Source organism: Aquila chrysaetos, chromosome 6, assembly GCF_900496995.4.
Source record: "Aquila chrysaetos chrysaetos chromosome 6, bAquChr1.4, whole genome shotgun sequence".
In the NCBI taxonomy this organism is placed as follows: domain Eukaryota; kingdom Metazoa; phylum Chordata; class Aves; order Accipitriformes; family Accipitridae; genus Aquila; species Aquila chrysaetos.
Window position 1 is genome coordinate 35082557 of NC_044009.1, and position 15661 is coordinate 35098217.

General features: G+C 39.0%; 1 protein-coding gene across 6 annotated transcripts in view; it reads left to right on the top strand.

Annotated features, from left to right (window-relative positions):
- The window catches only part of RBMS1 (RNA binding motif single stranded interacting protein 1), a 150125-nt gene that overhangs the window by 63055 nt on the left and 71409 nt on the right, over positions 1–15661 (top strand). The window contains exon 2 of one of the 6 annotated variants that reach the window (XM_041124066.1): positions 3238–4058. The exons of the other annotated variants lie outside the window; for them this stretch is intronic. Within the exon in view, the coding sequence (XP_040980000.1) occupies positions 4023–4058 (36 nt within the window). The 5' untranslated portion in view covers positions 3238–4022. The remainder of the gene's footprint in view (positions 1–3237; positions 4059–15661) is intronic. 6 annotated transcript variants of the gene reach the window in all.

Consider the following 15661-nt stretch of genomic DNA (forward strand, 5'->3'; position numbering starts at 1 on the left):
ATTTCTGCAATGTTTAGCTTAAACAAAAAGATAAATTATAATGGTTCCTTTATTTTCTTAGGGCAACAACACTTCCAATACACATGTATACATGTAAATATTCCAGAACTGGGGACAATTTTTGAAAGGAGGAAACAGGCAGTATCCTGCAGTATTGAGGAGCTATAGAGCATGTTTGAAAGCTTGAGTAATTTTTACAGTGAAGAATACCAAGATGTAATTCACTATATAGAATTTCAGTTGGTTAAAGGTGCTAGTGAAATTCAGGGCGCACCGTGGCGCCAATAGAAGAATGCAGTGGCTTTTTGGTTATCTGAAGTGCCCTAGAAGCTGCCTCCATTCCCAGTTACAATATTCCATGATCCTATAGAGGTTAATGCAAGATGGAAATGACTAAGGAAGTTGTTGTGGTTTAACCCCAGCCAGCAACTAAGCACCACACAGCCACCCAGTGGGATGGGGGATAGAATCAGGGAAAAAGGTAAAACTCTTGGGTTGAGATAAGAACAGTTTAATAGAACAGAAAGGAAGAAACTAATAATGATAATAGTAGCAATAATAAAATGACAATAATAATAAAAGGATTGGAATATACAAAACAAGTGATGCACAATGCAATTGCTCACCACTCGCTGACTGATGCCCAGTTAGTTCCTGAGCAGCGATCCACCCCCCCAGGCCAACTCCCCCCACTTTATATATTGGGCATGATGTCACATAGTACGGAATACCCCTTTGGCCAGGTTGGGTCAGCTGCCCTGGCTGTGTCCCCTCCCAATTTCTTGTGCCCCTCCAGCCTTCTTGCTGGCTGGGCATGAGAAGCTGAAAATCCTTGACTTGTTGCTAAGTAGTGTTTAGACTAACTGAAAACATCAGTGTTATCAACATTCTTCTCATACTAAATCCAAGACATAACACTATACCAGCTACTAGAAAGAAAGTTAAGTCTATCCCAGCCAAAACCAGGACAGAAGTAATTCATTGTTTCAGCATTATGTTGATATTTTAATTGTTATAGTGACAAAATCAGGTTAACTTTTGAACGAGACTTTGTCAGATTGCCAACAAACATACTGTTCTTAGATCTGTCAAGTGTGGAGTGTTGTGGTCTCAGGGAAGTCACTAAGGGCTGAAGACTGGCTTAGCCATTAGAAAAGGCACTTTGGCTTTTCCTGTAACCATTCTTTACATATTCTGATGAGTTGTTGGGAATTCACTACTTTGCAGCTCCTGACCATTTTGTGCCTTCTGTTTTAATGTTTCACTTGCAACTTTATTGTTATTTTAGTATTATTAATGTATGGTTTTGTATTCCAGTATATAAGGTGATGGCATAAAAGATCTAACCTATCTGCGTGTTTTATCCTTCTATCAAAAGACCTTTTTTTGGTGTGACACTTCTCCAGCGACCCTCTTTCAAAATTACTGTATCCTCAGAGCTGGTCTCCATTCTACCTTCTTCCTCCCCTGAACTAAATTCTGTGTTGAGTCATTGTCTTGGGTGATAATGAAAGTCCCAGGTCAGCCACACCTATAAAGTTTATTCAAGGACAGTACAGGGATTAAGATGGTGACATGAAGTTCAAGTTGTCCTGTCAATGATATTTTGGATAATCTTAGGCGAATTGTTTGGGTTTGGCTCTTCAAAAGGTATTTGTTAACATAAGTCGTTTCCTACCTCCCATAGATTTTGTGTAGAAATGTACTAACATCCAGAAGTGGGTCAAATATTATAGCAATTAGGACTAAATACCTTAAAAAAATATATATACACACAAGCACACATACATATATAGATATATACATTTAAGTCTCTCTAAAGCTCAGGATAGAGCAGATTATTCAGAATGATACAACTTCATATTCAAATTCTGCCTGTCATTTACCATGAGAGTAGTTTCTTTACACTCTATGGGAATGTTCATGTGAATACTATTATTGATATTTCCAGATCAATAACAATGGCAGAGTTTGTTTTGGCAAGAAACTGGACTGGTAAAACTATCTAGAACTCTAGTTTTAGAAAAGAGTAGATGTTGTTTTTCTGTTGGCAATAGTTGTCTTTATTTCTAAGCAGAAGTTTAGTGTGCAGAAAGGGAGAATTCAACCGTTAAAATATTACTCAGAACAGAAATAACTCCATGAAGTTCTGTGGCCTAGATTTTGCAGAATTTTTATCTAGGTAGCTTTAGTGGTTTTGTGGCCTTATCTTTCCTACTACATTAAATCCTTGGGGGTTTTTTTTGTTTTGTTTTTTTTTGTTTTTTTTTTCTTTTCTTCTCTCCTCTCCTCTGGGAAGTCCTTATTCCAATATTCTGTTGTCCCATTTTAATTTTGAAATCCAATTAAATTGCATATATTCAAATATTTGGTTTATTCTTTTAGGAAATGCAATGCATGATCTTTCAACTTCAATTTACCATGACTGTTGTAGCAAACTACTGATGACCTACAAGATTATTAGTGTTAAACATCCAACGGTTGCACAGATTGATAAGCTGCAAAGGTAGGATTGCTGCTAAGAAAAGTGGAGCTGAATGTTCTTATTAAAAATATAATTTCTTGAAGTTGCCTGCAATGTAGGGCAAACCTGAAAGCAGTTGCTCAGGACTGTAGTTGTGCAGTAAGTAGAGGCAAGTGATTAATTTATCTTAAAATGTTAGCCAGGCATATTCCCTTTCACTGCAGTGTTTTAAAGTTAATTATCAATTCCAAGTGTACTTATCAAAAGTAATTTCCTTTATCTATAACTTTCTGATGCATTCAGAGGTATGATTCCTCAGCTGAATTCTTGTACCAAGGACAAGAACATGACTAATAAAGCTATGGATGAGTTGGTGTCTGTGCCCAAATCAACTGGTTTATTCCTGACTAGTGTTTGACATGGTGTTCATCATCTTTAGTCATATATAACACCAGACGTGGTTCAAGTGAAATGTCCCTTCTCCTTCCAGAGACGGAGGCGCTCTCATGCAGGTGCTGCAGTTGTATGTGCCTGCTGTGCTTGCGCTGACTGCACGGGCTTCAAAATGCATTGGCGACTGCTGTGAGCGCTGCTTGTATCACTTCTGCGATTTTAGCTACAACCGTTTATACGTCTGAGTTAGACTATTATCTATGCTGCCAGGACCGGTTCATCTTGGCAGTTGAATTCCTCATGTATTTAAAGTGTTGTATTAGCAGTACATCTGGAAGCTTTCCTAGGTGTTATCTAATTTTTATATTTTTTCATTTCAGAATTAACAATGATTGGTAGTATCTATGAAAATGATTCATTGTGCAGTCAGACATTCACCCCAGCAGCTATTTGGAGTGTTGCTTCCTTTAACTTTTAAGATGCACCAAGGAATGGCATCCTACGTTTGCTCAGCATACTGTTGCTAAATCTTTGTAACTTAACTTGAGAACTAAGTTTCTGGATGTAAAAGGAATCATTAATTATCATGCACTGTGAAGTCACCAACATTTTAATTTTAGAATAAGTCATATCATGTTGCTTGAGTTTCAGACATCTGAATGATTTTCTTAACCACTTAAACCCACTTTTCTCTCAGAATTAAAGATCTCTTAGAGTTAGAAACTAGTTGCATGAGTTAAAACTGTAGTTGACAAGAAAAAAAAGTTTATCTCTTGGTTCAAACCAAGACTGAAGTTTCAAATTAGAACGCAAAATGCGAGGGAAATTGATGAGCACTGTGAAAGTGAGTTAAAATAGCTCTTCTGTTTGCATTATTCAAATATAAATTCCAGATTTCAAGAAGAACAGGAAATGATAAATAAACCAGACATAAGTACACATGTTTTCTTGGTAGTACATGCACAAGGATTTTGGAAAAGATTGTAATTTGTAAAGAGAAAATAGAATGTTTTAAGCAGTCAGAAAGTATTGGATCTAATAAGTGTTAAGCATCTACCAAAACATCATCCTTTAAAGAATGAGAAAAGACTGACTCAGGTTTGTTTCAGATAAGGTTATAAGGAAAATCTGACCTTAAGGCCAGAGCAGCACTGCTGCAGGTGGTATGTACACAGGATTTCACCGAAGTTTTATCAGACAGGTTTGTGCATGCTGCTTGTTATCTTACTTGTAAGGCTTAGTTACGGACATAGGTACCACATGTATTGTCTGCAGTAGTCTTAGTTTGTGTATGTAAAACCAAAGTTGGTTTAATACCTGATTGTTTGACAGCCTAATGCTGTTTTATTACCGCTTTCATGAGTCAGCATCAATGGTAGAAGAAGCAGTCTGAACTTCCTTTTTCTTTCTTGGTTTGTTTTTTGTTGTTGTTTTTTTTTGTTTGTTTGTTTTCGTTTTTTAAGTGAAGGGGAGACACCAGGTGGGGGAAAGAACAGCCATGAGGGCAAGGCTGCTACTTTTGGCAGTAGTGCCAGCTCAAGCTATTCCTTGAACTGCCATCTCAGTTTGTGGGTCCACAGTTGTCCTTAGCCTGCCACTAGTCACATCTCCCCTTCGTTCCTGTCCGTCCCTTCTGCTTTCTCTCACACTTGCGCTCTGGGGCAATCCAGATGCAGATGCAGAGCTGATTGAGCTGAGACACACAGGGCCAACAATTGCTTCCATTGCACTTTGGTCTTCTCAGCCAAACTGAGGGAAAGCTTGGCTTGAAAGCTGAGCTGCCAACAGGGCCGGCAAAGTCATCTTTGTTCTTTATTTGGTTCTGCACCAAAGCCAGCTTATCAGACCAGCAGATCTAACCACCAATGTTAAAGCTTTTTGACTTCCTTATACCGCCCCTTTCCTTTTCCCTATCTGCACATCCTAGATCTCGCAGAAAGTGCAGTTTCTACTTCGCAGCTTTATCAGGACTTTACTTTCTGTGTTAAAAAACCCTATCAATAATGTTTGAAAGATTTCAGCTTTCTGTGCTGTTCTTAGTTGACCCGATGCCACGTTCAGACCATCAAAGGTCAGTACAGACAAATCATCCCTAACGTGTAACTAGGCATCTACTAGGGAGCTCCACCAGAAGTTACCTACCCTTTGGAAATCTTGCCCTAGTTTTTATGGATGAATCTTCAGTTTTAATCTTGCCTACCTTTACAACTCTGAGAATTTCATCCTACTGAAGGAATACTGGTTTCCTTATTTATGAAGAGAAGCAAACTACTATTTATAAAAGCAGGCTCATGTGCTGGATTTTGCTATGCTGATTTTAGCAAATTCCTTGTTGCGTTTCATCAAGTCCCCAGATTTGTTGACTTCACAGTATTGTGGTGAATTGCCTCAATGTATGAAAGGACTCCTCATCTGTGCACCCTTGATCACTTGCATTTAGGAAAATATTTACCTTTTAAATAACGTTGCATAAAGAGGATTAGATTTACTAATTGGTTAGATTCCCTGACTACTAATTTTAAATTAAATGTGTCATGTTCCTATTTGTTATGGCTTAAAATTCAAAAGAGTTCACCTACAGATTGTCTTAAGATGGTGCTCAGCAACTTTGTGCTTTAAACAGACTTCTAAAGTGAACTTCTCTGGGCCATGGAGGTAGACGTGCTGCCTGAATTGGCTTTCATCAAACAACTACAGAACAGTTTTGCTAGAAACAGCCTGGATCTGTTGAGACTGATGCTGAGCAAATGCTAACAAGCCCTGCTTGATCCAAGTTGAATGGGATTAAATAGTATTTGTACTATACTAAGCATTGTGTTCTGGAGTATCCTAGTCCTTGTTTCCTCAAATGGTGCTGGAAAAGTGATCTCTCCGTGAAGTATGCTGGTAATGAAACAAGAGATTCGTGTATTGCTGTAACATCTGAAACTATCTTTAAAGAAACAAAGTAAATGCTCTTTTTCTACTCCTGTGTGTAAAAACTGGCTAGCTGGAGATAAAAAGGTGTCGGAGGGCATAATCACTGAGTACTGTGAGATGCAAAAGGCGTACTGACTGGAAATGTGAGAAGAATGCTTCCCTCTAACTTCTAGGAAGCTAAATCAAGCTACAGTTACAGGTTAGGAATTTGGAGACATCTAGAGACAAAAATTGTTACTTCCTTGTCTTTTCCAGGAGAAAGTTGTCCAAATGTCAACATTTTCCTTCTACTCTTCATAGCACATAGTTTCAAGAAAGCAGGTCATAAAAGCTTGTGGAAGGAAAAAGTAGAAAGTGCATTATACTGTCTGTGTACTCACACATGCACACTTTTTAAGGGCAAAGGGGCAGGGTGGTGGTAACAAATCAGAGAAGCATTCATAGTTTCTTGCTGCTCGTCAAGCTACATTTTCTGCTGCTTGTGTTTCCTGATCAGCTGGGGCCATCTTAAGTTGTCTGTACCATCTTAGCAGCATTTTCTGTAGTAATAGCAGCTGCAGGGTAAGTGTTGTTTGGTATTGGTCTGAGCTGTTCGTCAGCTGGATGAGCTGTTCTTGTTTCTGTCTTTCCGAGGAGTTAAACATCGCTGCTTTTGTCATGCTAAACTGATTGTAATTTGTTTTGTGGTACCTGTGCACGAGTAAATCTCCATGTGCTACATAGGAGAAAATTGTGCAAATAATTCTGGGCATGTCAGACCACTCCTTTTTTTTTTTTTTTTTTTTTTTTTTTCCTGAAGAGCAGAGGGCATCCTGTGTGTGACTGCATATTATGTCATACATCTGTAGAAAATGGACCTTTTATGCCACTTATGCTGAATATGCTGTAGTGAACATTTGGCCAAAAAGGTTGGATGTTGTGGGCTTTAGTATGGCTGTGTAAGAGTGCAAGATCATCTCTGAGAAATGTCAAAAGTTGACTGGTATCCACTGGCCCCCAAAATTTAGGAACAATTGTCCTCAACACTAATTAATGTCAGGTCTTCCTGCACACAGCTCTTTCACAGCTCTTGCTTTAAATCACTTTTGCTGGGTATAAAGCATACTTAAAGCATTGCGGTATTCATCACCTTCCATGAGAATAGGACTAACAGCTTGTCTGTCTTGGAGTTGTTGGCACACACGTAACTGCACTGATATAGTTGCATTAATGAAAATCTTTAGTAAGTACTACTGCCATGTCACACCCATGCTGCGGGCAGTGCAGCCAGGCGCCTGTACTGAGGTTTGCATGGGGTTTGCAACACTCCCCTCCTTGAATGGGAAATGATGCAAGAGGCAAATGTTTTAAAAGCAATGATGTTCAACTCCATTTCTTTTCTAATGAGACTTGAGCTTCTACGTTTTATTTTAGGAAGCCATGTAGAGTCTTGAGAGTCATTTAGGAGACTTGGGGAAATTTCATTTGCAGTCTTGTATATGCTACACATGGTCTCGTTAAAATCCAAAGAAAACTGGTATAAGTGTTGCAGTGTGTGAACCAAGCAGAGTTTGCTCACTGGTACTCTGTAGAAAAGCCCTATGTTGAAAAGTTTTGCCAACATTATACACTTGTGTCTTCTGGTCTGTCAGTTTTATACAATGTTGAAATGTATAAAACTCTTGGACAGATTTTCAGCTTGTGTAAATGAATGCAGAATGACTGGGTGAGAGTGGAACTAGGCCAATGTGTGCAAGTGTAGAAAACTGACGACTCCTTACATAATGAGCCTGATTATTTAAAAAGTTGCTACTGATCTCGGTCTCATTCTAAAAATGGCTACATTGCTAATTTAGTAATACTTGGCTGCTTCAGTTTGGTGTTTTTGCCATGGGGGAGAATCACATTTATGGAGGTGTGGTCGCCTTCCCATGAAGAATTATAAGTTCAGTGTCAGACCATATGTGTATGTATGTGTTGTGTGTGTGTATGTGTATATACATATGCGACTTGCAGCAACATGGTCTTCTCAACCATGGACTCCTTGAATATCAAAATACCATGACAAATTTAGCACAAACTCTTAGTTCCATTTCTGCTGAAATTTAGTTGGTAGTCACTTCAACCTCTGCTGAAGTAATGGTAAAAGTATCTTATGCTTTCCTTTTATGTGACTGCAGTGTATAGAAGGCAATGGGTTATGAAATCCTAAAATTGTATTTAATCTGCACTGTTAGTGTTTCTTGAATTAGGTGTGTGCTTTCCTAGTTATACCTGAGACTTGTTTTAATACTTTACCAGCAATGCTGTGTGTGTCTTCTTCCAATGTGTTGATTAAAATGAATTGTTACTGCTGCATTTTATCATAATGCAGAATATAAGAACCACCAGGGCACTTCTCAAAATTTCAGAAGTGAGTAACAAAAAGATGAAGGGAACTTTCAGCCCAGCACAGATCATGCTGACCTCACTTCTATGGCAAATACTATAAAGGACTATGGAAATACTTGCAGTGGAGTAACTAGGAAGGGCAGTGATGCTTGGAGTGTGTTTTCCTGTTGTAAAGCTCCTGGAGGAATCTTTCATTCCCATGGAAAGTGATGTAAGGTGCCACTATTCTCACCAAAGCTGGTTTAACTGTAACTTGGCATAGGCACATAACAAGCTGCTGAGCAACAGAATTGGACCTTCTTGGTATCAGTGTTACAATAACCTTTGTGCAGTACTTGTGCAGTATATCTACACTGGCTTGTTCTTTGCTGATACCTCTACAGTAGTTTGGCCTGGAGATGCAGAAATGCATTAGACAATTAGAAGAGGAGAAACATTTGCCAACTGAGTAGGAAGGATAAAATATCTAAACTGATCTCTACTTTAAAGCATAAATTGTGCAGCTCAAAAGAGCCTGTTCATGGGGTCATCTGGATTCAATCTTGATGATGAAGTCTTACAAAACTGGCTTCTTTTTCTACAGGGTTTTTTCTGACATGGCACCTTTCCTCTAGCTGGAGATACTGGCTGCAGTGAAGTGGGCATAGTCAGTCAGAGAAAGATTAAGATTTAGGAATGTGGAAGAAAGGGCCAGAGCCAGCCACCTGCACTGGCCCTTCTACATTGTCAAGGAATGCAGCAGGAGAAGCAGGAACAGGCTGAGGTATACTGCACTGGGCTACCTATTAAATACTGGCGTAACAGAAAGATGGCCTTGCCAAAAAGAACGTACTTTCTCTTCTTTAAAATAGAATAGAGGGGTGCAGAGTAACAATGCTTCCACTGTGCTGGATGTAGTATACCGCCCATAAGGAACCAGCAGTTGTAGACAAAGGGATTTTGGTAGGAATTGACTCCCTCATGCATGGTCGGGCACAAGTTCTTCAATTTATTTTTTAACTTGAATAAACAGAAAATGACATAGCGGATTCCATGTCAGCCAAAAGAGCCATCTGTGGTCTAACCCTGTGAGAAACGGTATAGCAATAATTCCAATGCCACCAACAGTGTGGAGTTTGCCAAAAAAGCAGATGCTTCTTTTGACATGCATCTTCAGTGCGGTGCCGTTTCTATCCTATAATTGCTGTCTATGTAGGGAGGGTGGATAGGATAGCCAGATGAGCAGAATGCTGAAACTGTAGTTTTGGGGGAAAAAAACCAAGAGTTTGGAAAATAACAACAAAAAATAAAAAAGAAACACTATAAAAATAACTTTTAAAAAAAGCTGAAATAAAAAACTGCAGAATTCTCCTATGTGCTTCATGAAACCTGTGACACTTTTTAAGTAAGAGACAATACTTGCAAGAGCTTATCAGAAATCTGAAGTCTAATACAATATGGAAGAACAGTACATAATACTTAGGAAACTTTTCTGCAGAGTTTTTAACTTTTCAAAAGAGAACATTTCTTCTCTGTTATTTTAAAGAACTAAAGATTGGCCAAACGTACTTTTTTTTACTGTACTGCCAGTCTTTGTAATTCAGACATTCAAGCAGTTCTCTGCGTAAGCCAAGGTATCTACGTGTCTGACTCATCAACAGCAGCTTTATGAGATACATAGACTTAGCTGGACTAACCACCAAAATACAATGATGGATGGCATTCTTAATTGTTAAGAAAAGAGCATCATGAATGTTGCATATTTACTACTTTATGAAATTAAAAACTTAATTACCTACGCCCATAAAAATATGCATTTTAACATCATAAATAGAAGTACTTGAAAACAGTAAGTTTTCAGTCACATTGAGTATTGTCTGTGGTCCCATTTGTTGGCACTGGAGGTAAAAGTTCACAACAGGTAATAACAAAAAAGGTGAACAAAACAGCAGTTGAGCTGGAAATCTGCATTCTTCTAATAGAAGAGTCTGTCCTCTGAACAGAAGTAGCTGCCTTGTGTGATGCAGGAAGGTCTCACTGCCAGAGCTTAGTTTTGCAGGATTCACTTAGAGAAATGGTTACCTGCTGTCTCTTACTTTCCTGCAAGGGACCGAAAAAGTACCCAGGATAAAACCAGGTCTCATTTTCCATACACTTAAGTGCTTCCTGGTGGTGCTGCTTTTGGTACGTTAATTCTTCCCATTACACTATAAATGCAGTAAGAGGATAATACATACTATTTATTTTCAGATCTCAGTACACTTGTTTCCAGATTCCATGAACAAGAAAAAATAATTGCCATTTTTCCTTTACATTTCTTATTATGGGAGATGTCTGATTGTTTTAAATTTTTCTTTCTTAAAAAAAAAAAAAAAATAGGAACTTTGTATTATCCTAACCAGAGCAGTATTTTCTACTTTGAAATATTAGTGCACCTTCTGATCTTCAGTCTTGTTTAGGGTAACTTCACTTACTAAACAGTGGTTAAAAACAAAAAGGCTCAGAAGCACCATGAATTTGAGGACTGGGGAGGAGGAGGAGGAAGCGATAGGATCAATGATGCCTTTCAGTGTGCCTTTTGCTCTGCTTCCTCCCGTCCCATGACAGTGCATGCTGAGAAGCTAATGAGTTTATTAGCTTGTGCTCCACTCCAGTCCACATCTCGCTTTCTGCTACAGAGTGCCTTAGAAAGGGAACTGCTGATCTAGGCAGTATTTCCTTATTTTGCTGATGAAAATATCACGTGGGACGGTGTCAGGAGTCTCAGTCAAGATCTCTAGATATTTACTGCTTCTGTCCTATCCACTAAGCTGGTTGCACTGGTACTGAAAAAAAATTAGGTTGTTTTAATGTGATCTGGTTTGACATCTATTCTGTCTGCTTTTTTGTCATTTTGTTATCTTCTAGATTCTTGTAAGCTGATTGTTCAATAAATTGTTCCAGAATATTTCTGGGAATTGAAGTTGGGCTGACTGCTGTGAAATTCCCTGGGTCTTCCTCTTCTCCTTTAAAAAAAAATAAAAAAAAAATTGCAAGACATTTGATGGCTGACAGAGAAGTGAAACTATTTATGGGAATTCTATATGTGCCAGCTGCAGTCTGGCTGGATGGCTTTTTCATATCCTGGGAATTTGTCAACTTTCATGAAGTAGAACAATTACCTGAATACTTGGTTTTTTTCTTTGATTTTTTTCATCTGTTTTGAGCTGACACCTGAAGAGTTTTGAAATGGTGGTAGTACGTAGGAGTTTCCTGTTTAATGAATGCTTAAGCAGTCCTGTATACAGTGAGAAGGGACCACTGTGACCTTCTAGTTTAGGGATCTCTGAACCTCTTAACGCTGTGAGCACCGAAATAGTCATTGTCCGAGAGGCATATGCAAATGCTACGTTTCTGCACTTTTCCCCTTAAACCTCATAGCTGCTGCCTTCAATGCTCTAAGAAACCTTCCACGTGCTTATTGCTGGTGTTTCATGGACTCTACTGGAAATATGGCCCATGCCATTATGTAGGACCTTCCTGCTAGCATATGACCCAGTGTGGCCCCTCTCCCATCACACAACCTGAGACACAAAAAGCTTATTGAGTAGTTTTTGGCTTAGAGTCCGTACGTATTGTCTTTTGAGCTGCCATTGAAGTGCTTGTGAGCTGTATGTGATTTGCCAGCTCTGTGTGACCATCGCTGGTCTAGTCTTACCCACTGCATGACACAGGAGTTTCTAAGCGAATTGCTGTTTCAGTTGAAGCATTTCTCCTACCAACGATACCTTGGATGTTTCCTGTTCTGCAGAAGATTGTAAGATTTTATACCCTGCTATTAACGTGTACCAACAGATGTGTAATGCAAAGGAGGAATTATTATTTGTATTCAGTGTCATATGCTGGATTTCCTACCTTTCACAGGCTTGCACAAACACATTAGTATGTGAGTTGAGTCTCTGGAAGTGGATGTGTTTTCTTCTAATTGTAATTTGAATCCTCAGGCTGGAACAAAAACTTTAACATAGTCTACGGATTCAGTACCATTTTTTCTCTGGATCCTGAGCAAAAGCCTTGGCTGGTTTCACTGAAGGAAATAGGTCTACATATTTACTAGAGTCAAGAAGGAAGTTGGCAGTGAGTTCTTTTGTGTCTATTGCTCAATGAAAGGCTAACCACAAAAACATGTACATGCTTTTTTGTCCAGTAGATCTTAGTACCAAGTGCTCTTTCTTCGGGTGCTTCAGTATCTTGACTTTCTTTTTATATTCTTTTAACTTAGACTAGTTGTTGGATTGCTGCAGCCTGTTCAAATATCAGAAAATAGAACTCAAATATTTTGCTTTAGATGTGTCTATACTTCTGTCACGGCTAGGGCATGGTACCGGTGTATTGTTTCAGAGGATTGTCCAGGGAATCCAGGTATACAACTGAGAGGGAAGAGGATGCTGTGATTCATGATGAGCAAGTAGAAGGGAGAAGGGTTGACAGCATCTGCAAAGGAACAGGACACAGCCCTGTTCAGCACTCCTGTCTATCTCCTTTGTGATACCTTTTGTGCTGTGGTGTGGCTAGTTTAATGTATCCAGCACCTTTTATTTGTCTCTGGACTAGGGGAGTCAGTCAGTGGAGCACTTAAAAATCCCTGACAGGGGATAAAGTCAATTGAGTAGGGGAGCTCCTGGGAACTTTGATGCTTTTTCATTATCACTGAGACTTTAGAAGAACTACCTGAACCAGGAAGAGCTTCCTGCATCCATTGCTTGCTCTGTTGTTGCAACCTCTCCTGCCGTCTTCAAGTTAGAGATCTTTTTTTTAGTAGTAGTAGTAATAATAATAATAATAATAATAATGAAAAAACCCTATTCTTGGAGAAAAAACTGTTCGGTAGCATCAGCGTGGATTTTGTCATATGCTTCAATGTGGCCAGGATTATGCTCCCACTTTTTCAAATGTCTTTGTAACAAAGAAATACATAGATTTAGAGCTTTGTTTCATTACTAGCAGAAGATTGCTGTTGCATTAAGCTTTAGTATGTATAATCTAAATAGTATTGGTTCTATCTCCTGTAAAAATATGGGAACGTGACATTTTGTAACGAGCTGGAATGGTTTATTTCTGTACTTTCTGCTATTAGTAATTGTTGCTTTCTGGTGAGAACAAGTTTAGTCCTGCTATGTTACTGTGAAGGGTAGTTTGTCCTTTCAGCATCCTGAGGAAAAGGAAGCAGAATAGCTGTCAGTGGGGAGAGAGCCTGGGTTATAATCAGAATAGTCTGGGGGTAAAACTGCTAGGAGCATTTGAGCTGTGGTTTATGCTAGACTTTGTCTTGTTTCATTGCTGGTAGAGCCACTCTTCATGAAGATCTTTTAAAAAGGAAGCTGAGAAAAGCACCTACTCACTCCCGAATTTCTGTATTTTGAGTAAGGGCTTCTTAAATGGCTCAGAAAAAAGGTGTGTTGCCTGCTTTCCTGGATTTTGCCGGAAATGTTTCTCATTCTTACTGGCAAGATGGTTCAAATTAGTTAAAACACAATGGACTTGAGAAGAAAGACAATATTAATAAAAAAAAAGTTGAAGTGAAAAGAACTTTTTTTTTTTACTTTCATACATACGTGAAGATATCCATCTATGTTTTTGTTTCCTTTTATTTCCTTTTAGTATGGCAAAGACCGTCATCTGTATTTAGAAAAATAGTTTTCCTAGGACTTGGCTATAGCATACAGGCAAGAAAAAGGGCATATTTTTATCTTGCAATGCTCCTCTTAAGACTTGTGTTAAGGAATAAAATTAAAGCTGAGGGGCTTTTTTTTTTTTTTTTTTTTTTCTTCCCTGTTCAGTGTGATTTGGTGTTTTGAGTTTTTTTTCTTGGGTTTTGTTGTTTTGGTGTTGTTGTTGTGGTTTTTTTTTTTTGGTTTTTTTTTTTTTTTTCCCCAACCTGTTTATTGCTGTCCATCATTATCGTAATGCCAGCTGTAGTATTTTGGGCATAGTTCTTCCATGCCAAGATACGGAAGCTTTAGAGAGTTTTTAGGGAGAAACCCAGGGCTGGATCTCCAGGTGCTCCTGGACTGTCCGTGGTATTTTGTAACAGCGAGAGTCCCTGCTTGATGCCAGTCTCCACCCATGGGGTCCTGCCTCTTCCCAGCACCTAGCTGTTGCTGCTCCATGTGGCTGGAGCATCAACACCCATCTTCACTATCTAAAGGAAGATGGAATAGGCTTGGATCCTGGGTGTGCAAATAGCTCTGTGTGATCACGAGATACAATATCTGTGGCCTCAGCCTTGTGCAGTAAAACAGCCCTTGCTGGAATAGTCCTGTTGACTCTTGCAGTGTTACTGTAAGACCATGTTCTTTACCCATGCAAAGAGAAGTTCAGGTTGGTGATTTAAAGGAGAAAAAGAGGGCAGGTCTCAGGGATTTTCCCTCCTGAGGAGATTTTCAGCAGGAGTCTGGAGGACCCAGCTTCTGAGGTGCTCTTTACTCTTTATACTGGTATCATCCTGAAAATGCTTAGAAAGCAGCTGACTTGCTGAATCTTCCCATGACAAGTGCTGACAGACTGAAGAACAACAGTTGGAGAACCTACCCTAAGGCAGGAGATGTGAATACAGCAGCGGCAGATCTTTCTTTTTTTACTGGTTGACATGTGGCCACTGAGAATTGGACTCGGAGAGGCCTCCAGAAATTCAGTTTTGCTTCCCATAACATTTCAGACATGATGATGGAAGCCATGAAATAGGACAGTGCAGGACACTCAAAATGGCATCTCCACTACAGCTGTCAGTTTGCAGGCTTACAGTAAGTGATCAAGGTTTAATGTTTCCTCATCTAAAGGAAGGTGATAAAGCAACTGTCTTCATCAGTGAACAGTAATTTCTGTTAAATATGTGGAGTTCTTCTTTCTGCTTGGAACATGATTTTATTCCAAACAGCCTCCTGTTTCCTAAGTTCTGCACTAAGTGTGGCAGTCTCTTGCTTCACTAGATGTGGCACCTATTTTCCTGAGCTCTCGCTTCCATTGTACATGTAAAGCTAGTGTTAAGTAGATTAATAAATAAATAAAAAATCACCCCCTAATTTAATCCAGAAATTTTCCAGATTCATGTAATTTAATACTTTTTATCACTGTTGCACACATCCACAAAAATGTATGGTAATTTTTGTATCAATGCCGGTTACTGAAGGTGCTGTTTCAAAATGCAGTTTAGTGAAATCAGGGAGGTTAGGCAAAGTCAGGCAGGGTGAGCAGGTACTTGAAGCTTAATCACCTGAACAAAGCTAGGCAAACACCAGTGACAAGGTTTTGAAACTATGAGATGGTCCAAGTAGCAGTTCAGGCTAAATCAGATAGTTAATGTATGCTGTAATTTATGGTTTGAATGTAGAGTAGATGTGTGAGAACTAACTCTGTTGTTAAAAGTCACGGTATTTTTCCCATCAGGAATTTTAGCTGAGTGAAGGAACTCATAATTAAATGCTAGCATGTTATATAACTTCATAGACATGCTTTTATAACACAAAGTTAGAGATTTAAATGGATTGCTACCATAAT